Source organism: Argentina silus, assembly GCF_951799395.1.
Source record: "Argentina silus genome assembly, chromosome: 2".
NCBI lineage: Eukaryota > Metazoa > Chordata > Actinopteri > Argentiniformes > Argentinidae > Argentina > Argentina silus.
In genome coordinates, this window is record NC_139656.1 from 3,889,008 (window position 1) to 3,912,429 (window position 23,422).

The 23,422-nt window shown below is 40.2% G+C and overlaps 4 protein-coding genes across 5 annotated transcripts; 2 read left to right on the forward strand and 2 right to left on the reverse strand.

Moving 5' to 3' along the window:
- Window positions 1-2,582: 2,582 nt before the first annotated feature.
- LOC310825041 (putative defense protein 2) lies at window positions 2,583-5,029 on the forward strand. Of its 2 annotated transcripts, none has more exons than XM_083697465.1 (5): window positions 2,583-2,912; window positions 3,634-3,746; window positions 3,966-4,075; window positions 4,406-4,450; window positions 4,705-5,029. In XM_083697465.1, the coding sequence occupies exons 1-5, from the start codon at window positions 2,717-2,719 to the stop codon at window positions 4,745-4,747; spliced, it is 507 nt and encodes a 168-aa protein (XP_083553591.1). In that variant the 5' UTR covers window positions 2,583-2,716; the 3' UTR covers window positions 4,748-5,029. The 2 variants fall into 2 exon arrangements, with proteins under 2 accessions (XP_083553591.1, XP_083553590.1); XM_083697464.1 differs by having other exon boundaries at window positions 2,612-2,912; window positions 4,406-4,470.
- Window positions 5,030-6,070: 1,041 nt separating this feature from the next.
- LOC310825039 (ADP/ATP translocase 2) lies at window positions 6,071-8,510 on the reverse strand. Its single transcript, XM_083697462.1, has 4 exons — window positions 8,322-8,510; window positions 6,905-7,391; window positions 6,628-6,768; window positions 6,071-6,522 (listed from the first exon to the last, which is right to left on the reverse strand). Exons 1-4 carry the CDS (start codon window positions 8,430-8,432, stop codon window positions 6,365-6,367), a joined length of 897 nt encoding a protein of 298 aa, XP_083553588.1. The 5' UTR covers window positions 8,433-8,510; the 3' UTR covers window positions 6,071-6,364.
- A 2,067-nt stretch (window positions 8,511-10,577) lies between these two features.
- Window positions 10,578-15,488, reverse strand: LOC310822087 (uncharacterized protein; the record flags this gene model as incomplete). The annotated part of the gene is made up of 16 exons (XM_083694380.1): window positions 10,578-10,689; window positions 10,849-11,025; window positions 11,142-11,313; window positions 11,478-11,512; window positions 11,770-11,827; window positions 12,156-12,179; window positions 12,346-12,487; window positions 12,716-12,815; window positions 13,034-13,173; window positions 13,316-13,446; window positions 13,739-13,849; window positions 13,952-14,010; window positions 14,221-14,324; window positions 14,688-14,751; window positions 15,019-15,061; window positions 15,401-15,488. The coding sequence occupies 16 exons, from the start codon at window positions 15,486-15,488 to the stop codon at window positions 10,578-10,580; spliced, it is 1,560 nt and encodes a 519-aa protein (XP_083550506.1).
- Window positions 15,489-15,730: 242 nt separating this feature from the next.
- Window positions 15,731-22,070, forward strand: wdr55 (WD repeat domain 55). Its single transcript, XM_083688334.1, has 9 exons — window positions 15,731-15,801; window positions 15,891-15,944; window positions 16,058-16,200; window positions 16,300-16,400; window positions 16,704-16,791; window positions 16,961-17,140; window positions 17,294-17,393; window positions 17,599-17,768; window positions 18,753-22,070. Exons 1-9 carry the CDS (start codon window positions 15,787-15,789, stop codon window positions 19,084-19,086), a joined length of 1,185 nt encoding a protein of 394 aa, XP_083544460.1. The 5' UTR covers window positions 15,731-15,786; the 3' UTR covers window positions 19,087-22,070.
- Window positions 22,071-23,422: the final 1,352 nt, after the last annotated feature.

Below are 23,422 nucleotides of genomic sequence, written 5' to 3' on the forward strand. Positions count from 1 at the left end.
TAAAACTGATGACCGTCATGCGTAAAGTTAGGCCATACGTCCAGTAAAACATTGCACCAGCAATGTTGTGTTAATATGTGGTCGTGTGAAGGGGGGAAATGTACCCAATCTCGGATTGTTGCAACAGTTAGCTAGTGCATGAAGGCGCGCTCATTTTCGGCTCAGCACCGCTGCCACCAATGCCCCTATTTGGCTTTACAAACTGCTGTTCATTGCCAGCCTATGTTACAGTACAGCCTCAAGGGAAACGCAATTTAACTCTCATCGCGCTGTATTTTTGTCTATTGTTTATTGAAATATTATGTCTTTGAATCACCTGTTACGAATCACTTGTTTTTATCTTAATGTGTTGTTTGTTTTGTTTTTAATGATTGATGTCATGCTTTTACTTCTCTTCTGTAAGGTGACCTTGGGTGACCTGAAAGGCGCCTCCAAATAAAATGCATTATTATTATTATTAACTATTGACCGTTGGCAAGGCCTAATTGTATATGTGACTCAGCAGAAATAGGCGAATTTATTGTACATTATTTCCAGGAGGCTGTTTACAGTTGCAATGATTCGCTCTATTATGAATAATCCTTATATAGTCTCCATATTTAGAGAAATACCTTGGTAAAGATAGCTTTATATTCGATATTCGATTTTCTCTCTTCAACAGCTCTTAAATCAAGCGTGACATGTCTATGAAAATTATATATTCTGAGTCAGGGGAGGATGGAGAAAAATCAAGGCGTTTTTAAAAAGAAAAGAAAAAAAAGAAAAGTTAAATGTTATTTTTTTATGGTTTCAGACTTTAATCTTCAATAGCTCTTTAAACCAAGTATGACATGTCTATAACAATTGTATATTCTGAGTCAGGGGAGGATGGAGAAAAATCAACGCCCTTTTAAATGTTTCTAATGTTCTTTTATTTATGGTTTCGGACTTCAATCTCCAATATAAAACTAGCTTTACCAAGGTAAAAAAAAGGCTGTTTTTAGGAAAGCTTTACAACTCCTCTCCAAATTGAAATTGCCTCTGGGCTGGTTTCATATATATAACCTTTCAACTACCAAGGTAGCCATCATCCCTTCTTCCTTTCACCAGTCAGTACTGCTCTACTTAGTATAACCCATACTGATTAACCTCTTAAGTGTATTGATCTATCTATACCTCCCCTCTCTATCTATCAATCCTGTCTTTCGTATATCCATTAATCCAACCAACCTACCAACCAACCAACCATCCAACCAACCATCCATTCATCCAACCAAACCATCTTTAACTTTATCTGCTACCATAATCCCTCTCACCCATCTATCTATCTATCTATCTATCTATCTATCTATCTATCTATCTATCTATCCTTTTCTCATCTATCTATTTTTCCCTCATCTAACTTTATCTGTCTATCTACAATATCTAAAATATCGATCCATCAATCTATCTAACCTTCTCTCATCTGTCTAACCTTCTCTCATCTACTGTAGCTATCTATCTATCTATCTACATGTATGTAACATTCAAGCTTTCTAAAAGCTTCCTAATGGTTTGTAATGACTATGTTTAACCTGTAGTGATCAGGGAATGAGATCCCTTTTAAAGAAATATTTCATTTACCAACGCTGTTTTGGTCTACCCGACACTCGGTTTGCATATAAACATGTTGTAACTGCCAGGGGTCTTCTAGGGGAGTGGACTCAACGATTTTTGCCTTTTTGTCTCTGATGGCTGCCTCTCCTAATCGTGCATGCTTGCAGAAACACAACAACTAATGTCCAACACCGCAAGTTCAGGAGAGAGATTGTTGAGGAGATTGTTGATTGTTTGGGAGATGTTGTTGTTTGGAAATTCGAACTGAATTTTGCTGTGGTGGCAAGAGGTAGCAGATTACCAACAAACCCTACAAAGCTCCTTTAAATTGCATGAATTAAGATGGGTTTCTATGAGGACCATTGGGTTCCTATGATATATTTTAAAATGCAGCTCTTCTTTCATCTTTTAAGCTTGACAACTCAGTCCAACTTTAAAATGTGTACTGACCCTACTTTAAAAACTTCTATACAGATTTTTTTATACGATTTAGACTTTTTAAACATTAAGCATATTTACATATCTTTTATTTCTCTCTCTATCTATCTATCTATCTATCTATCTATCTACTGTATATATCTATTCATCTATCCATCTATCTGTAGTCCAAACTTTTTAACTTAATCAAGTGCCAAAATAAGACTTAATAAGACAAAACCAGACTTATGCAAGGCCATGTTTCTTCAGAACCTTTATAGTTATTGTGTAAAGTTCAACTTCTCATTTATCATCAGAGTTCAGTCACATAGTCACCAGAGCAGCAGTCTACTGAGAATAATTGCTATTTTTCACGGTAGTCAATAGAGAAGAAAGGCTTGCTTTGTTTTGCCATCAAAAGGGAGGAGAATGAACAGAATATTTGTAATTTTTTGTGGTAATAGAACGGGGAGGGAGGAGGACTTCTAATGTTACGCATGTCAGGGGTTCACCTGACACCCATGTTGAAGTGTGAGGAAAGGGGAGGGAATAAGTGATGGCCACAGAAAATTAATGTTTTTTGCTTGGGTGACTCAGCAATAATATTCTTCAAAAGACATCTCTTGACACAGCGGTGGCCATTTCACCTTCTTCCTACTTCCCCATCTGTAGACGGTGCTGTCACCTTGTATTTTATCATCCAGACTAAACCAGATATTATCTGATGGATTCGTTGCTGCCTGGTTTGATCATCCTGCAAGTGCTCTCTCTCTGTTTTGGTGCACCAGGTGGTGCACCAGCCTCTGCCTGTGAAGACATGATGCCTCGCCATGGTGCAGGTGTGCAGCAACAGCCCACTACAGCACCCTACGCTATCACCACCAACACCAAGACCTTTCAGGATGGCCAGTACGTCAAAGGTAAGATGTTAGACACCCTACAATGTGAACCTTTATCAGCGTTGTTTGTTGATTTATTTTACTTAGTAACCAGCATACAGTAAGGTCTCTGGATCCACATCTATTCTATTACCATTTCTTTGGTGTTCTTTATCAACTTTCCTCAATATCATCAAATTAGAAATGTTACACCACAGAGACATGTGCCCCGTGTAAGTAATGGGACAGTGAAGCATTTTTTCTTCTTTTGGCTCTATATTCCAAAGGTTTAATTTGACATGAAACAATTAGTATGAGATTAAAATATAGATTTAACACCATTTAGAAATGACAACATTTAAATACATAGTCTCCCTATTTCAGGGTACCAAAGGTAATGGGTCAGATTCATATAATGTCCAAGTTATATGTCATGTTTAATATTTGGTCAATAATCCTTTCTTTTGAGGTATTTTTGCCTAAAATCATATCATCAGGAAATTAAATGCATTCAAATGGATTTAAATCTGAAGATTGACTTGGCCAATCAAGAACTTTCCACTTTTTGGCACTAAAAAACTCCCTGGTTGCTATGGCAGTATGTTTTTAGTCATTGTCTTAAGCGGCATCCAAAACATTTGGAGGCATTTGCTTGTACGCGAGCAGACAAGATGTTTCTCTGACAAAGGTAATTGCGTCTCCAGGTGCACAGGGAACAACAATGATACATCTGCTGTACTGTATGTTTGTGTTCCCCAACCAGTGACAATAACTGGACCAGTATACAGAGGTGTGCTATTGGAGGCCCGGACAGGAGACAGCCCTAAAGCTTTGGGGTCTTGGAAAAATCCTCCTGAAAATACCAGGCTTCTGCAGGTGTGTGAATTGCTTCTCATGCAATTATATAAATTCAAATCACATTCTGCATTGACTGAATTTAAATCTAATTGACTCCAACCTTTCTAGCCTTTCTGGGATGTGGCTTAGACCACTTAGAGGGATCTGATAGTAATACTATACTGTTGCCCAAGTATTAGATATGTACATATCTAATTTATCTGAGATGAGGATGACAACGGTAATTGTGTCTCCAAGTGCCCAGGGAACCTAGAAGTTGCCATGACACATGCCAACACCCAAACAAAGGGCAACACCACTGTCTACTCCTGGATGCCACCCAACAATATCGGCTCTGTCTACTTCAGGTGAGAATGTTCTCTATTCCCTCCAAATGTATTAAAGAAATAGTCATAAATAGGGATGCACCAATACCACTCAGTCGATGGCGCACATGTTTGGCCAATTTTTACGTCAGTTTGCGTCATGGCATCGGATTGGTAAAAAGCATTCCCTATCTTTGATTCCCGATCCAGCATTTTAGGCCAATATCAGCCCGATACCAATGTATCGAATCGGTGCATCTCTAGTCATAATGCATTTTAATAGTGCTCAATCTCATTAGATAATTGACATGACAACAAACATCCATCATGTGCAGGTGTTAATTAATATATGAATTGTGCATCTGATTTTAGAGCCACTGTAGCCCAGGACCGAACTGTCTACTGGCAAAACATCAGGTCAGATCCCCTAAGCAGAGGTGGGTGTACTAATAGGGTGAAAATGTAGAAGTTGCACTTTATTGTAGTGGGTTTCTGTAAATGTGTACTGTTACATGATTTGTATGTGCTTGCTTATACAATATATATGTATAATCATGCATATTGTATGCATGATTAAGTTATTCTAATCTTAATCTAATCAAATGATGATCCATCTGACTCAATACCAGCTATCAGAACTCAACTCTCTCTTTTCGTTATTTTTTTGACAGGAGAGGGCCCGCTTCCAGCTGGAAGTCCTGGGATAGCCGATAAAATAAGATTTCTGTTGCTCCTTACTCCATGTCTTCTTGTGTCACAGGTGCTCCTATGGTAGTTGCAAAAATGTCCATTCTCTCTCAAAAGGATATTGCACTCACCTTGGTGAAAGCGAGGCACTGGAAATATCTACCATCATTGACAAATCAGGCACATGTTTTATTGACAAAAATGCTGTAGAAGTTGTGTTAACTTCTGCACACATTTAAAGTTGTTTCCAAGATTCAATTAAGCACACTCTTGATTATCCTTAATAAAAAACAGTAGGCCTGCATTACACATTGTCTTTTAAAAGTGTATTATGTAGTCCTATCCTGTAGGTATTTACTTTAAGTGACAACTTGATGGCATGAATCTACCATATCTGATTTCCTGCCAGTCAACACTACCTTAAACTACATTTAACATGGTCTTCTGTGGCTCAGTTGGTAAAGCATGGCGCTAACAACGCTTAGGTTGTGGGTTTGATTCCTGCTGGGACCATATATACTGAAATGTATGCACACACTCCAGTATAAGTCGCTTTGGATAAAAGCGTCAGCTAAATGGCATATATTTAGGAACTAAGGACATGTCTACAACTACACTTGCATTCAATAAATTAAAAAGCAAAGTAGAAATAGACTCGGACTCCAAAGTCAAAATGGAGAACTGCACTTGGGATCATGTTTCATGCATATGGCAAGACTACTGGAGGAGGCATCTCCGGCATTTAACACCATTGGCGCAGGACCCAATATTATTGCAGGTCTGTTATAACATGTCAGCACCCACTTCAAATTACATTTCTTGGACTACCTTCCCACAACATAATCTGAATGTACAATGTGTGAGGAGTTCAGGGCAATGGGTAGTAATAGCATTAGGTCTAGCCAAATTCTGGCATCTGCGGATCAGAATTAGTTGCGTTCATTTCATTCAGAAACCACACTATGAACCCCCCAACGAGGAGGCCACACAGACAAGTACAACTTCACACTCCAATAAACGCTGTGATTAAAAGGAACAGGATCGGTTGCAGACTGGCTACAACCTGAAGTAGCCCAAACAGTGTACTACAACCTGAAGTAGCCCAAACAGTGTACTACAACCCTATGCTGGCTGGTCAGGGTAAAGTCATGAAGGCTAAGTAGGAGATAAGCATGTGTAAATATAGCAGTAAGTTCAGTGTAATCCACTTCAATGCATTTCATTATCCAATCAGTGCTCGTTTCCCCAACTCTAGCTGTGACTGGTATTCAACAAATCTACATATTCAACAGAGCAGGACAGACATCTCTTCCCCGCCCCCCCGCCAAAAAAACACAATTGACATCATCATTACAGGGTAGGTTTGTTCACCAGAAATGAATTTATTCAAGTTGTGATTACAAACAAACCTACTGGTTGACAGGAGGAGGATGTTCAGAGATTTCTTTAACAGGAATGACAGGTAAAGAGAATGTGGAACGTTTGAATGATAAAAGATGCACAACTTACAGCCATTGCCCACAACTAGTAGTGTAACACTAGTTTGTTCCCATAAATAAGGCAGAATGCAGAGTCCATAGAAATGGAAAGTATGTTACATTTAGCCATTTAATGTAAATTCAACAGCGATGTTATAAAAAGGATTTACATGACTTTCTTCAGCTCATCGTACAAGACCAGCACGAAGGCGCCACCCATGCCTCTGAGAACGTTGGACCAGGCTCCCTTGAAGAAGGCCTTGCCACCCTCATCACGTGCGATCTTCTTCCAGCAATCAATGGTCCCAGTGTACATGATGTCAGCTGAAACAAATATGCAAAGACAATGTCAGTAGATCACATCTTAAGTGTAGTAAAAGGTTTAGTGGACAGAACTACTGGATGTTCAGTCCATTTCAGACAACTCACCTCCTTTACGGCCAGACTGCATCATCATACGACGACGGACGGTGTCGAAGGGATAGGAGGTCAGGCCAGCAACAGCCGTCACAGACTGAGCAATGCCCCAGCTCACCAATATGTGGGCGTTCTTGGGGTCTGGAAGCATACCTGAAAGCACAAGGAATGAAGGTTAGAGATCCCCATACCAATGCCTCCTTTCAAACAAGCCCTCCTACAGAAGGGTGAGGACATTTTTATTATAAATCCAACATCAAATAAATTAATAAATCAAAAATCGAATTACCCTTAGCTGTGTCATAGATGCCGAAGTATGCCGCTCTGTAGATGATGATGCCCTGCACAGACACATTGAAGCCCTGGTACAAGCCCTTCAGACCATCAGACTTGAAGATCTTCTTCAGGCAGTCTCCCAGGCCATTGAACTCTCTCCCTGCTCCAGGCTTTCCAACATCAGCAGCCAGACGGGTTCTGGCGAAGTCGAGGGGGTAGACGAAACACAGGGATGTGGCACCAGCAGCACCACCGGAGGCCAGGTTGCCAGCGAAGTACCTCCAGAATTGGGTGCGCTTGTCGACACCATCAAGGAAGACCTTCTTGTACTTGTCCTTGAAGGCAAAGTTGAGGGCCTGTGTGGGGAAGTATCTGATGACATTGGCGAGGTTACCCCTCCAGAAGGAGAGGAAGCCCTGCTCCTTTGGAATGCGGGTAATGCAATCCATGATTCCCTTGTACTGCATATCGACGGTGATCTGCTTGCTGGCATGTTGGACCTGTTAGAAAATACATGAGAAATTAAATAAAGATTAAAGTCAGTTAATAAGCAACAACTTAACACGTATAGATGCCGAAGCTCTTCGACTTTATAAGCTATGCAGCCATCACGAGCTCCCCTTGTCGCGACCTTGGCACCTGTCTAAATCCTCTCTAGGGTTACTTTAATATTGCTATCTATCTACGACAAACTTTACCTGAAGAAATTAAATCAACAAGTAGGATTAATATACGTAGCTAGGGAGGTAGCATATGAAATTAATACGTCAGCAAATATGCGGCTAATGCACGATGTAGGCCTACCGGTATAGTTTACTGGCAGGAAAGAAGTCCACGGTAACGCCAGTTTTTAAAGTAGCTAGTTACAATGCGAATGTAGTACGAGTTACCAAGGAGGTTAGAAATTACCGGAGGCCCGTCAAATCCCGGCCTCAGTTCGCCAACTAAATTGTCTAAATACGTGATGTTATAATACACTTCAGTTCTCAGGGCACGGTACATGAGGAAACTGCAAGATCGTGCACGGTGTTATAGCAGATCTCACCCTTTAAAAATAATTGGCCCAATGTCAAACTATGCTAGTCCTTTGTTAGCTAACAGGCCGCCTAGCTATCCTTCTTCCTGAGTGATGACCGCGTTAGCAAGTAAGCTAGCTAGCTCGTGTAGGTCATCTCAAACATCCCATGACCTCAAATTCTGTAGCCAAATTTGGAGTCAAGCACCGCATCCTGTATCCATCAAACATGCATCAACCTAGTTTAATGCTTAGTTAGCAGTGATGGATACATACATACATACATGATAAACGTTGATTAATACATGGTTAAAGCAAAGGCACCCTCATTCAATGACAGCTAGCTAACAGCTAGCTCGTCAAATCACGCTAGCTGACGCTTGGCAACAGTGACTGCGGAACGCGGCATATCTACCTGAAGGAGAAGCTTCACTCTCTCGATGGGAGCAACAGCCGTTTTGGAGATAGCAGCTGAGATGCCACCGGCCAAGAAGTCCTTGGCAAACGAAACTGCGGTCTCATTCATTGTAGAGTGTGGTAAGTTGACTTGCAGATAGTCTGTACAAAAAGAATCCCCCACTGCCCTCTACAGCAGACGATCTGTGCTCGAACGAAATGGCCGATTTTATAGACGCGTTGGAATTTTAAGAAAGTCAGCGAACGCGAGACACAACGGGAACTGTGAATTGCCATTGGGCTATTGTCATTGGTTATCAGTGAATGTGGGCAGGGTAGACCTTGAATGAATGGAATGAGGTAACAGGAATAAAAATGTGCCGGCAACAGCTGGGGTGTGCTCTGTGTGTAACAATTTGCCATGTTACATCGAATGTTGTAAAAAATATATATATTATAAAAAAATGTAGTGTATAGAGCTATGATTTCATGTCCTACACGACAGAAAACCCATTCAGCACATTTCAAAGATCCAATACCCTGTGCCCTTGTGGCATGGCAGCTTCCTCAAGATCTGAAAGGTCATCCGCCAGCAGAGCCACTGACAGTCTCGCTTCTCAAATTGCCCCAGGCCCACTCCTCAATGAAACAAGTTATCAAGGCTATCAGTATATGCATAAGAACGATAACACATTGCTTGAAAATTGGACCCTGGTATCCGTATTGTGCTAGAATTATTAACTTGCTCATGTATTTACTAAGAAAGACCCCTTCAAACTGCCGTCACTCAAATGACATGTTTTACACAGTTTAGAACTGAACAAGTATAAGCAACTAATGCCTATGAAGGCCTACTGCCAGTCCGTGACCCCTAAAAGCCTACTGACAGTCTAACCCCTACAGCAGATTTGAAGGACCACATGGGTTTTGGGCACTATCGTATTTCAGAGTTAAAATTATGAAATAAAATTATTGATTCAGCATGTGCAATGAACAAATACAAACTGAGGCTTTGCTATATATAAACTTACCATAAAACCCTCACTAGCAAAGTATATATACACACACGCACTCACCGAACACTTTATTAGGAACACTATGCTAATACTGGGTAGGGCCTCCCTTTGCTCTCAAAACAGTCTCAAATCTTCGTGGCATTGATTCCACAAGACGTTGGAAACATTCCTTTGAGATTCTGGTCCATGATGATGTTTTCAAATACACAGGACGTGATGTTAAAAAATCCAAAGTGCCACCTCTCATTCCCCTGTGCTCCCGGTAGTAATGGAACTGCCGCTCACTGGATGTTTTTTCTTTATTGTACCATTCTGAGTAAACTCTTCAGACTGTTGTGCATGAAAATCCCAGGAGATCAGCAGTCATTTTTAGAAATACTCAAACCAGCCTGTCTGGCACCAACAATCACGCCACGGTCAAAATCACTGAGATCACATTATTTATTTATTTTTTCCCCATTCTGATGGTTGACGCTGGCTTGTATCTGCAGGAGTTTATGCATTGCACTGCTGCCGCACGATTGGCTGATTAGATAATTGCATGAATGAGAAGGTGTACAGGTGTTCCTAATAAAGTGTTCAGTGAGTGTGTATTCCTGTCAGATAAGGGGGCACTTATCAAAGATGTCCTAATGTTCCTTAGGTTTTTAACTGTAAGTGTTTTTTTGTTATTTTATGTTTTTTTAAATTAGATTTTCCATAGATCTCTTATGACCAGAAACATTAAATACATGATTAAATAGTTAGTCCAAGGAATCTTTAATATAAAAAAGACAGGAATACAATTCTATTCAATACAAGGTTATGTCTTCTTGCTACTCTGTGCTGGAAATATTGATAACAGTATGCATTTTTATACTATAGTGTGAATCTATATGATGATCTTCTTCTTTTCAATACAAAAGTGACATCAACTCAGTTAATTTCATGACATTAAATACTGTATATTTCCAATGTAACAGATATATATATGATTTATTGCTGTGAATAAATCATAGTGTTGTTTGGTATATATATATATATATATATATGTCCATGTCCATGATCAATGCATTGGCTAATACCATTATTCTAGTAAGAACTGTGAGCTGCTACACCTAATCAACAGGCTCTTGAAACAACTTAGAAGGATAGCAGTCATAATCTGGCATCCAATCTAAGTGCCATTTTCATATCCCATTTTTCACTGATAGATACCAAAGCAGTTCAGAGCCATTATGATATCTAAAAAAGTAAAAACTAGCCGTGGTCCACTGGATTCAGTCCCCTCGCCTCTCAGCATCCTCTGTGACCTCCTTGTCCTCTTTGCTGCGTTTGCTCTTCTTGTGCTTGTGTCTGCGGTGCCCCTCCCCCTCCTCGTCATGCTGCTTGCTGTGAATAAATCATAGTGTTGTTTGGTTGTAGGACAGTAAAACTGCTTATTTGATGTGATTATAATTTGAATCAACATTTAAAAAAACATAAACATTTAAAATTACCCGATCGGCCAAATGGCTCTCAAATCTGAAAACAAGATAATCTCTCCCTCACCGTTTGGAAGACTTGTGTTTGCTACCCTCCTCCTTGTCACGATGCCGTTTCTCTCTTTGATGCTCCTCCCTCTCCCGGCTACGCCCCCCACTAATGTCGTGAGCGTGATGGTAACTGCGCTTGTATTCTCGGTTACTCTCTCGTTCATGGCTGTAGTAGTGGTAACGGTCATCCTCACTAGGACAGTAAAGGTCATCAAAACATATTGTATTAGTGCAATTAGTGTGTTAGTGGTTAGATGACCACCAGTAGCTTAAATTATATTTTGTATTGTATTTGGCTCATGTACTTACACATATTCACTGGTGGTTGGAGTATGCTCTCTCTCTTGATCCCCCCCCCTGTCTCGGCTACCTTGGTACTCCCAATGCTCTCGTCCCCCGTCCCGCCCAACCCCCTTCTCCAACACTGGACCCCAAGCCATGTGTGATGACGAGACTGGAGGATAGCTGATGAAACTAGGGTCTGAAAGAGAAGACACTGTATCAACTTGAATGAAATGGGGAATTATTGCAGCATAAGTATGATATGGAGCATAAAGTCAATGGGTGAACATTATAATTGTACTTACATATCAAACATTCAGTACATTTGTTACAACAGCAATGGAATGACTACACATTACGTACCTCCACGGTAAGGTCCAAATGGAGGACCTCTACTGCTGTGAGCAAGGGAAGGACATCTGCTTTAGAGAAGACTTTTGATACTCAATACATCACATAAATAAAGATCATATCCAAACGACAGCTATTCTCTAACCACTCAGTACTCCACTGACACACCTTCACAATATTGCATATTGCTGACTGCCTGCAATCAAACTTCTATACAGCACAATACATTTCACATATTCAGCTTTGGGAAAGCCTTGAATTCTGACAGAAGATATTACATAGTATATTATTGACATTAACTCACCTATCCACCGGTGGCATCATTAGGGCAGGAGGAGGAGCAAGGGGGGGTGGGAACATGCCTAGGAAAAACATGATGCCAGCATTATGACAACTTCTCTAGAATAGCTCTGTTTGTAATCATCAATCACAACAAATATTTGAACTTGGGGTGGCATATTTGTAAGACACACCAAACACATAGAGGCAATGACAAGAAAAAAATGTGAGATCAAATGTGATTGAGATTCATGGTCTTAAGCTATTTGAACAAATAATTTGATTGTAATTTTGATGATGATGATTTTCAAATTGTATGGAATTTATAAGATTAATCTCGCTTGAACCCCCAAGCGATAACATAGATTGATACCCTTCAGGTTTTTGTTCAGCTACAGTATGACTACTTACCTGTAATGGAAGGTGGGGGTATACCTGGGAAGGAGACAACATCTTTCAATAAAGATCATTCCATGTAGGTGCCCAAACGTAATCAAGCAAGGGAAATCAACTATGAAACACCACTGGTGTTCAGTCCGTTGACAAATGACAGAAGAACAATGCCCTTTTAATCTCATGAATAGTCCTGTTCAGTCCTTACCTGAAGGGTGAAGAGGTGGGGGCATTCCAGATACTAGTGGAGGAGGATGCAGGAAGTGTGGTGGGGGCATGCCCAGTGGAAGAGGGAGAGGTCCTGTTGGTTGACCCAAGATTTGTGTTTTATTACCATGGTCTCCAAGCACCTGTAGAGTTGTTAAATAGATCATATTAGTAACAGGGATTGTTGCAGAACAATAAGGTGCAGTTGTGTGTGTGTGTGTGTGTGTGTGTGTGTGTTCGCATGTATGCCAAATTACATGTGGGTAAAACAAGATTTACGCTCCTTACAGTTCAACCGTGTCATCTTTGGTTTCATGCTTTTCAACAAGGGGTTGACAAGAGAAGGTCATTGGCGATGTGAAGAGATTAACCTGGATGGGGTTCTGTTCCTGCATTTCTCTCCTCCGGCCTTCAACTCGTCGAATGGCTCCTATCTGTCCACCAATCACGTCGATCGTTCCACCCAATTTCCTATAAAGAGAGAGCGGCCTCCAGCATTCTCACTGCATTCAAAACCATCCATCAAAACCATCAATAGCCTCAACTGATAGATTGACATGCTTTCTTTGCGAAATCTGAAAGCAGAGCAATATCAAATTCTGCTCTTGAGTTGAGTTTCAACTTATCAAGGCATACAGTACGTTTGTTTTCTTAACTGTTTTTCAATCTTTCTCACTATCTTTGTTTACCTGTTAGGTGGCGGTCCTGCCTTCAGACGGTTATTGGTAAGAGCAATGATGGAAGGAGGGGGGAAGTCTGGCTTGTAGTCAAACTTCATGGAAGACGGTTCTGTGTCCTTCTCTAATGTGGTTGCCCTTCCCTGCTGAACCTCAAAAGTAAAACAATAAACAATTATTGTTATTAGCAACATTATAATTAATAATATAATACTATATTGGGTGGAAACAAACCAAATGTGTTATTTGGTGGCTTGATAAGTTGGTGTTATTATCCATTGTTTGAGGACTCACTGTTATTTTGTTCTCAAAACTGAGAAGAGCACTGGGCTCCAGTCCAAGCTGTAGTCTGCGCTGCTTCTCACAGTACCCTTTCCATGTTTCCTCACTTAAACCATAGTTAAAATAATCGGAGAGATCTGCACCTGGAGACAGAACAACGCACTGAGTTAGAAGGTTGGAAAAATGACTATTAGTGTGAAATAGTATGAATTAGTTTGTAAATTAGACTTTGAAATTAGATATCACATTATGCAATTATTAGTATTATTATTCTCTAGTCTTTTGGTAATCAAATCAATTTACAATAAATATATCATCATCATGTGAAAATGCTTTATTTGCATGGTAACACATTGACTACTGAGGGAGGACAAGTAAAATGTTCTGTAAAATAATTCAGCGTTATCACACATTGCAGTACGACAAAACCCTTACCAGGCTTCCTCCAAGGTTTGTCCTCAAAAATGTCCACCTCTGATTCCACAACTGGCAAACCATTGTAGCCCCCCAGTAAATCTACATCGATACCTTTAGGAGGTAGCTTAACTAGGATACATACAAAAAGATGACATAATTCGTCGGCCAACACCAAAAATATTATTATCATCCATATTAGTAGCGCTAAAGTTTCATAAGCAGGTAACTCACTGGCTGCTGATGGACCATAGGAACGTGCTGGTTTCAAATTCAGGTTCATGCCAGGCCCCCTGCAGAGGTCAGGAAATATCTATTACAGTCCATCCAGAACCTTAAATGTACATGAACTCTCCCTGGTTTTAAACCAAGTGGGATAGCTACTGTCTTTATTCCAAACAGCATTATAACCCTTGAATTAAACACAGTGTTTTGCAAACGCAACTGTCCTACATATTCTGAGCTGAGTTATCTCTAGAGGATGACCAGTAGAATACACTTACATGTAGGAAGGTGCACCGGTTTTAATGTTACCAATAGTGACCTTGACGTCATCATCGTCATCACTGTCACTGTCCTCCTCTTCACCTTCAGCCCCTCTGTCTTCCTGTTGAAAAGGGATAGAGTAAAACTCATAACTCATTTTCACGAGTTAGTTTGATCTACACAGAGACAAAACAATATGTATTATCCCCATCAGTGATTTTGGAAAATACACTCAGGGACCAAATATGCAACAATCTACTGTAAATCCTAACAGGAAATTACACCAGGGGTTAAGCTACTATTGATGAATTTCAGAGTATGATAGAATGGTAACTGAACCCCCAGGGTTAAATCACTTTTAATAACCATATGGCATATTTGTAACACACACACCAAACACATAGAGACAATGACAAGTGTACATTATGCTTGAGTTTATGCCAGGCAAAGGAGATGAGAAATGAAGATGAGATGGCTCCCATGCCTGTGCCATGGCATCCTTCTCCTCTGTGTTGCCCACTGAAGTCAGCTGAGGGGAGTCACCAGTCCTAGGCGGAGGGAAACATCATAGTAATTACATTATAATAACATTCATATTTTTAAGTTACATTTTAATATTAGCCTTCATTGTGAAAAATCTGCATGAGAAACATTCTAATTTCATTATAATAATCTGCATGTAAATGTACTGCATGTATCATGTTAATTGAATTGTATAGCCTGCAATATTGTGGAACTTGGAACATGTGAGGTTGTGAAATGCAATATTGTGGAACTTGGAACATGTGAGGTTTAAGTGAGCCAATGATTCTTACCCAGGTAAACCCTCCGAGTCATTTTGTTTCTTGGAGTTTTCCTCTAAAAAGGTGACAGTTCAATAGTGATTAAGATTGCTTGTTAATTGAGGGCCAGTTCAATGATCAAAAGAAGGGCTACCTTGATAGCAGCTTTATTATAGGTACAAACTATAAAGTGATCTAAACAAGTGTGCACGAGGAATCAAGACATCACTCAAGACGGCGCATCAGGATCTGCAAATAACCCGCTGCTGCTTTCATGCCATTTAAATCATGGGGCAAGCATTAAGCTATTCGCTTGCATTGTGCAATGCATTGACTGACTTTCCTCTTTCCTGATCAACATCTGAGCTTGATGCTTAGCATGCCTATCATCAATATGGGGATATTGTATATTCACCCCCATACAGCCAATGTTCCTCGTCTTCAACCTGTTCGGGCTCATCTAACGGGACCGCTGATTCTGAGATGGGCAACTCAGTAGCCATGGTTTAAGATGCTTGTATGTAATTTTCTTTCTCTAAATGTTCGAGCTTATCCAGGTGCCAATGTTTGCTGGATAGCGAAAAACAATGACATATCATATGCTGTATAAAAGCTAGGATATCATCAAGTTCGAAATTCCCAAATTATCATTACAGAGGTTCTGATGACGGAGGCGGCTTCTTCCCCAACACCCGCCTTCAAACAAGGCGCATTCAAAAGAAACATTTAGGAACGCTGCAAAATGTTGGACTTGAATGCATCTTTGCATGGCGTACTGTAGCTATACGACACTGAAACAGCATGGCGGCCTCCATGGTGAGTACATGAGTGTTAAGATGGTAGACCACGTTTTGACAATCAATGGGTAAATTATCGAGGGTGTTGTGTCTGCTTACTTTACTCAGGACGTCGAGGATCTTCCGACAGTGGCGGATTCTGCTGACGAGGAAGACAAAGAGGTATTTCTACAACTACAACAATCATGTTGTATAACTTCTAAGTCCACTCAAAGTGCCTCCTCCGCATGTGCTCATGTCATTATGAAAGCTTAATTTGCTGTCTATCTCCATAGAACGAATTGACTGATGAACCAAGAGAACCAAGGATTCGTGAGACGCCGGAGGATATCAAACTCCAAGCAATTGTCAACACTGTAGCATTCCATCCTACGCAAGACATTCTTGCTGCTGGAGATATTGATGGGGACATTTACGTGTAAGGAACAGGGATCACCTGTCACCACCACCTAAGTGCAGCTAACTGAATGTCATCATGGAAGTGCATATCATTTTATTGTTTTTTTTACCAACATAGATATTCATACTCGTGCACAGAGGGAGAGAACAAGGAGCTGTGGTCATCTGGTCACCACCTCAAGTCTTGCAGGGAAGTTGCTTTCTCTCATGATGGACAGAGTAAGTGTATTATGGTACCCTTCTAGGATCAAGCACTGATGTTAAACTTGGTGGATGGAGCTATAAATATGTTTGTGACTCAGCTTTGCATTTCTTTTGATCAATGTCTTGCCTTTTGCTTTACATGGTCTCAAATCTTTTATTAAGTCTGTAGGTGTATAACTGGGTTCCTGTGCTGAATTATTCCCACAGTATTTACATGTTACATATGGTCAAATGATTTCCTGACCCTTTAAATTCCTTGATTCCAATATTGTCGGGTGAGTGCTTGCATTAAAGTTCCTTCCTTCTCTGTGCTTGTAGAGCTATTCAGCGTGTCAAAAGACAAGTCAGTCCATCTCATGGATGTGGAGGGGGGAAAGCTTGTCACACGCATTGCTAAAGCCCACAGGTTGTATCACATTTTTTCAGTCAGATATGCCAGAACTTGCTTAGTTTATATTTGAAATGTCTGAAACTGTCCAGTAGGCTACTTGAGAGAGGCTGATGATGAGACATTGTGGAACATGGGTGTGACTGCAGAGTCCCTCACTCACCCTCTCCCATCCTTGATATGACAGCGCCCCAATCAATGCACTGCTGCTGGTGGATGAGAATGTGCTGGCCACAGGGGATGATGGGGGTACACTGAAGGTTTGGGACATGAGGAAAGGCACATCATTCATGGACCTGAAGCACCATGAAGACTATATCAGCGACATTGCTATTGACCAGGCCAAGAGAATGCTTCTCACTTCCAGGTAAGAATGAACAGATGGAGGAGGAGGGGGATTGATAGGTGAGAGGGAAGTGAAGTGTGGACTGTTTTGAGTCATGGCATGTTTCTATGCACTTGGAGTAGGATGAACTGAATGGTTGCTGAATGCACGCAACAATGTTTTATTACGTTACAGTGGCGATGGGACGATGGGTGTCTTCAACATCAAGAGGCGGCGGTTTGACCTCCTTTCAGAGTTCCAGAGTGGGGACCTTACCTCCGTGAGCATTATGAAAGTGAGTGGGCCCAGACCTGTAATAGAGTCCCATAATAAAAGTCTTGGGTTTTTGCATTTCTTATGGGTATTTTTGGGCACATTAAGAAGAGGGAGTTCACCACCATAGATTAATAGATATTTACACACATAAAAAGCAGAGAATGTTTGTGTTAGTCAAAGACTAATCAGTCCACTGTTCCACCCCTGCATGTAATATCACGCAGCGAGGGCAGAAGGTGGTGTGTGGATCCAGCGAGGGGACTTTGTACATCTTCAACTGGAATGGCTTTGGAGCGACCAGTGACCGTTTTGCTATACAGGCAGAATCTGTGGACTGCGTCATCCCCATCACAGATAGCATAGTATGTGCTGCCTCCATGGATGGAGTGATACGGTGAGGCTGATTGGTGTTACACAGGATCTAAACAGAGTTTATAACAATTCAGAAGACATACGTATGTTCTAGAATAATATTATATTATCAGAAACTACTTGTCAGTTGTGGTTGACATCATAATTAGCTTTGGTAGGAGATGTATATGTGTTTTCATGATTCGTAACAAGTCCTAGCTTTTGGCATATACGGTTCACCTCTGTAGACAGGAGCTTGCTGAATTTGAGACGACTGCAATGCGATGCAAAACACAACCACAGTGAAATTCTAATGTGTGGGTATTCTATAAATGTCCACTAGAGGGCAATGTTATACCAAAAACAACAGTATCTTTGCTTAAAGCGTCTATCAAGCCAATGAGTGAATATTGTCTACTTATAAAAACGTAGTCGCGTTGTTATGTAACGCCCCGTTTAGAGGGTTTGAGGAGTGACATCAACTACGTGGAGAATTAAGACTTCAAGGAAGGAACAGCATACAGGAGCACCAGAACGTGACTTTATTCTTTGAAGTCCAGCAATCAGTTCACGTGACAGGCATGCACAGTATAGATTTACATTTATGACATTTAGCAGATGCCTTTGTCCAAAGCGACTTACAACAAATACATTGAACATACAATAACAAAGACGCCTACATGACAAATCTTTCATCTCTTCATTCTTGATTTAATTACATAATTACATAATTACATAATTAAGGAACAGTAAATACATGGAATCTACACATTCTGGTTTCAAAATATGATCTCCATGGTGTGGCTTCAAGTGACTCCTCTGGAATGTGTTACTGCTCCCCACATATTTCTTGCCACGTTGTCAGTCCTAAATTGAAAAAGCTGGCATTAGTAATCAGTTATTCTCAGTTCAATTCTAAGCCTTACAGTTGCATGCAGTCATAGAGTAAACAATATAATACTTAGTCATTACTTTCTCTGAGTTACAAAGAAACATGTTTGTAATGTGTCTTTCTCTCTCTTGACAGAGCCATAAATGTTTTGCCCAACCGGGTACTTGGCTGCATAGGGCAGCATGTTGGGGAGCCTATTGAGCAAATTGCTTGCTCTCGAGACTCCCATTTCCTTGCAAGCTGTGCCCACGACCAGCTGATCAAGTTCTGGGACATCTCAAGCCTATCCAGTATGACAGTCAGTGACTACCGGAAGCGGAAGAAGAAAGATGGAAACCTCAAGTCCCTCAGCAAGAAAGCCTATGGAGTGGGGGATGATTTCTTTTCAGGACTGGTGGAAGAGACACAGGGAAAAAAGGAAGAGGAAGAGGAAGAGGAAGAAGAAGAGAGTGACAGTGACAGTGATTAAACGATACTCATTGAAGTCTGTCATTATGTAACAAAGACAGGGGTGTTTGTGCTGAAGCCTGGTAACCTTTGAGATGGAAGTAGCCTATACGCTATGAAAGTCCATACGTCATAAATTGGTAGTAAAGCTAACGTAAAAAAGGATGTGGACTGTTTTGCCCCAAGTTTAACAAAGTTTGCCTGTGGATTGTTTCGCCCCTTGGTTACCAAAGTTTGCCAGCTAAATATTTAGTCATTTACTTTAGCTATTAGCAACCACTTCAACTCTCTGCTAGCAATTGTAACATTACTGCTGTCTGACAAGTTTTTCCAGTTATGTTTACATTCTGAAGTTTATGTATGGAGTCGCAATGCCTTTTCTGCTGATACATGACCCCAAATGTATGTTGCCAAAAGATGTTGTTTTGTAAAAGGTTATATGTCCCAAAGTTTCAAAGCCATCTTAAGTGTCCCATAAATCTAGTTACAGCCTGACACTAGAAAACTAGGACATGGGAAACCCAGATCCAGGAAGAGTCTGGTGCTGCTTAAAGGGTCAGAGGTCAGGTGTCACAGCTCTACATGTCCAGGCGCCACTTTCAAGAGGAAGCCACTTCTTTAAGAAATTGATATGAAATGTGTACTCAAATGCAACCCCTAAGGTTTTGTTTATTCTTTACACACAATTGATCTTCTTTGAATGTACATTATCACAATAATTATAATGTTTTAAGGGATATGATCCACAATTTGAGCAGCCAATTTCATTTTGAGGAGATTAAGGAGCCAGGTTAATAGATGCAGAAGTGTCCTTTCAGTATTGGCTCGCAGAGAGATTTGTGTTATGCAGTGTTGCACACTCTTCATCAAAGTGAAGGGTACACTGCCAGAGGATACATTCCAAGAGTTATGCCTGTGCAAGCAGACTGAGAACTGACATTACCAGTGTTCAGAGGACACAAACTCTTACAGGGCTGTGTTTTAACAATCCTATCTGTCTTCCTAAGGCTCCCACATCACAGGCAGAGGTTGTAGTGCCAGCCATTTTGGTTTGAATTATAAGGCTCAAACTGTTTTAAAGATGGCCTTGTAAATCTGACTTTCAATGCTTTCTAATATTTCACCTCCTTGTTTGAGGGTGGTGGCTGAGTTACCAATATCAACGACAACAGATGTTTTTCAAGAATGGGGTGTTTTAGAGTGGCCAATTTTTCCTCTCTATAATTTGGACTAAGGGGCACAGGGGAAGATAATTACCTTTGGCTTTAGGGCAGAGAGAGGGAGAATGACTTTTTGGAACTTTTACGGTGTAGAGACATTCTTTTGGGTTGGTAAGTCTTTGGGGAGCTGGGGGTGATGTGATGTTGAGTTGGTGGGCTTACTGCCTTAGTAATACGGCCCACAGTACAAAGACAACAGTCATGATGTTGGTTTGTGGGGGGTTGGGGGTGGGGGCTAGAGAAAGGAGCCAAAATTACCCAGACCCTGTACCGTAACACGTCAGCACTGATTCTTCTGACTGAACAGTCCTCGTAGAGGACCTCTAAGATAGGGCTGTGAGAGAGTAGGTAACATTATAGTCATTATACATTAACACAGATTGAAAACTTGACTGTTGTCCACCCAGTTTAATCACTGTCCAGACTCCAGACATAAATAAGGCAACTCCCTGAGCTGTGGTCAGTGCATGTGTAATTTCAAGTTGAGCTGGATTGTCTCATGCTTTCTTGGCTCATAGGTCAGACCTGGGTGGAGTTAATGAATCATTCTGATGATTCATCCATTCTGATTTTCTCTTCTGTTCTCTTGTAATCCCACTGTTAATATGATTTGTCTAGCCTACATTTAATTCATAAATTGATGCAAGGTTGTTTTGTTATCAACTGGTTGCCCTCCCCTCCCATCACCATTAACTCATTGCAGACATTCTCCTCCTCAAATTCCTTCTGCTACTAATAGTTTTGTCTGGGCCATAGGCATAGGAACAGTGGTGTACCTCATGGAATGTATTTGATAGAATGTGTCAGTCTTCATTAGTGGTCTTGCTTCAGCAACTTCAACTATTGTTCTTAGACATACTTATAAGATGGGCTTGCTTAACCAACTCTACCACTCTCAACCACTCAACCAACCAACTCTACCCACTCCACTGAGCTATGCCTGGCTCATCCTATCTATCTATCTATCTATCTATCTATCTATCTATCTATCTATCTATCTAACATTCTATCTATGACCTAACATACCATATCATATATTCCAACCATATATCTATCTAACCTTTCAACTACCTAGCCATCATCTTTTCACCAGTCAATACTGCTTCACTCAGTATAACCTATGCAGCTTAACCTCTTAATTCTCTTGATCTTTCTATACCTCCACTCTCATCTATCCATTCTCTTTCATCTATCCATTCATCCATCAAGTCAGCTAACCTAACCAACCTCTCACTTTCTTTCAACTACCCAGAAAAAACTTCATCAACCCTGATAAAAACTTTCTGATACAGATTAAACCTTTTAAACTATTAAACTTTTTGTAACTCCAAAAACTCGTCCAGTTAATCAACCAACTCTACTACTCAATCAACCAACTCTCTCCCCACTCCACTGAAGTACCCCTGGCTCATCCTATCTATCTATTTATCTATATAACATTCTATACATCCAACCAACCAACCAAACCATCTCTAACTTTGTCCGTTACCATAATAAGACCATTTCACTTTCTTTCAACTACCCAATAAATCTATCTATCGATCGAAACATCTTTAAACCTTTTCCACTACCAAAATACTACTTTGCAAGCCCAAAAAGTTTTTTCTGGAACAAATTTTTCTTCTTCCACCTGCTACACCTACAACTTTTAAGCTTTTTACACCAGTCCAACTTCGAAACGTGCAGAAAGGTCTAACTTGCGTTGTAATGACTTTTGTTTTTGATACCTATTAAACTTTTTAAATGTTACAAACTTGAAAGTGCACTTTTTAACATGGTCTATGGAAACCAACAGGTGATATTTTTGAACCACTGCCGATCTTACACCTTTTAAGTTATTAATACCATTTCAACTGTAAAATTAAAAAAACTCAAAATTATCAACTCTGACAAAAGCTTTTTGATACCTATTAAACTTTTTAAATTATTATGCTTTTTGTAACTCCAAAACCTCTCATCCAGTTAACATGGTGGAATGTTGATTTAGGCCAAATGTTGATCCCAGGAATGTTGATTGAACTGCCATGGAACTTTCAGGACTCACAAATAAAAACAACAGGAGGCCTGCAGAACACATTCTTAGAACGATTACACAACAATGCACTCTCTTGGCTACCAGTTCTACCCCACCGAACCACTCTCAACCACTCAACCCTCTACCCACTCCACTGAACTACCCCAGGGTCATCCTATCTATCTATCTATCTATCTATCTATCTATCTATCTATCTATCTATCTATCTATGACCTTCTAACATACTATCTATCTAACCTTCTATCTTTCCAACCTTATATCTATCTAACCTTTCAACTACCTAGCATCATCCTTTCTTCCTTTCACCAGTTTCTACTACTTCCCTCAGAATAATTATGTTCTTGATCTTTCTATATCTTTCTCTCCCATCTATCCATCCTCTTTTTCATCCATCCATTCATCCAGCCAATCAACCAACCAATCTAACCAACCTATCTCACTTTCTTTCAACTGCCCAGAAAATCATCATCAACCCTGTCAAAACCTTTCTGATACCCATTAAACATTTCAAACTATTAAGCTTTGTGTTACTCCCAAAACTTTTAACCTTTCTAACCTTTCAACTATTGAAAAACACGACACGCTCATTGAAAAACAAGATAAATCAAATTGCAGAATTGACCATTGTTATCACAAACTCACAATCAGACCATTTGAATGTACTACGGAAGTCTTGTGTCATAAACTGCAGAGTGTAAACATACATTGTTTCAGCAAGTCCAATTATTGTTATTGCTCATACTTCTTTTTCCTCTTCCTCTTCTTCTTCGTATTTATCTATCTATACCTCTCCCCTCTTTCATCTATCTATTCATTCATCCATCCATCCAACCAACCAAACACTCTTTAACTTCATCCGCTACCATAATAAGATGATCTCACTTTCTTTCAACCACCCATAAAATCTTCATCAACCCTGATAAAAGCTTTCTGATACCTATTCAACTTTTTAAACTATTAAGGTTTTTGTAACCTTACAACATTATATCTAACTAACCTAACTAACTAAACCATACTGATTAACCTCCAAATGTTTATCTCAAATGTATTTGTATAGCACTTTTTACATGGACAAATGTCGCAAAGTGCTTCACAACAAGAAC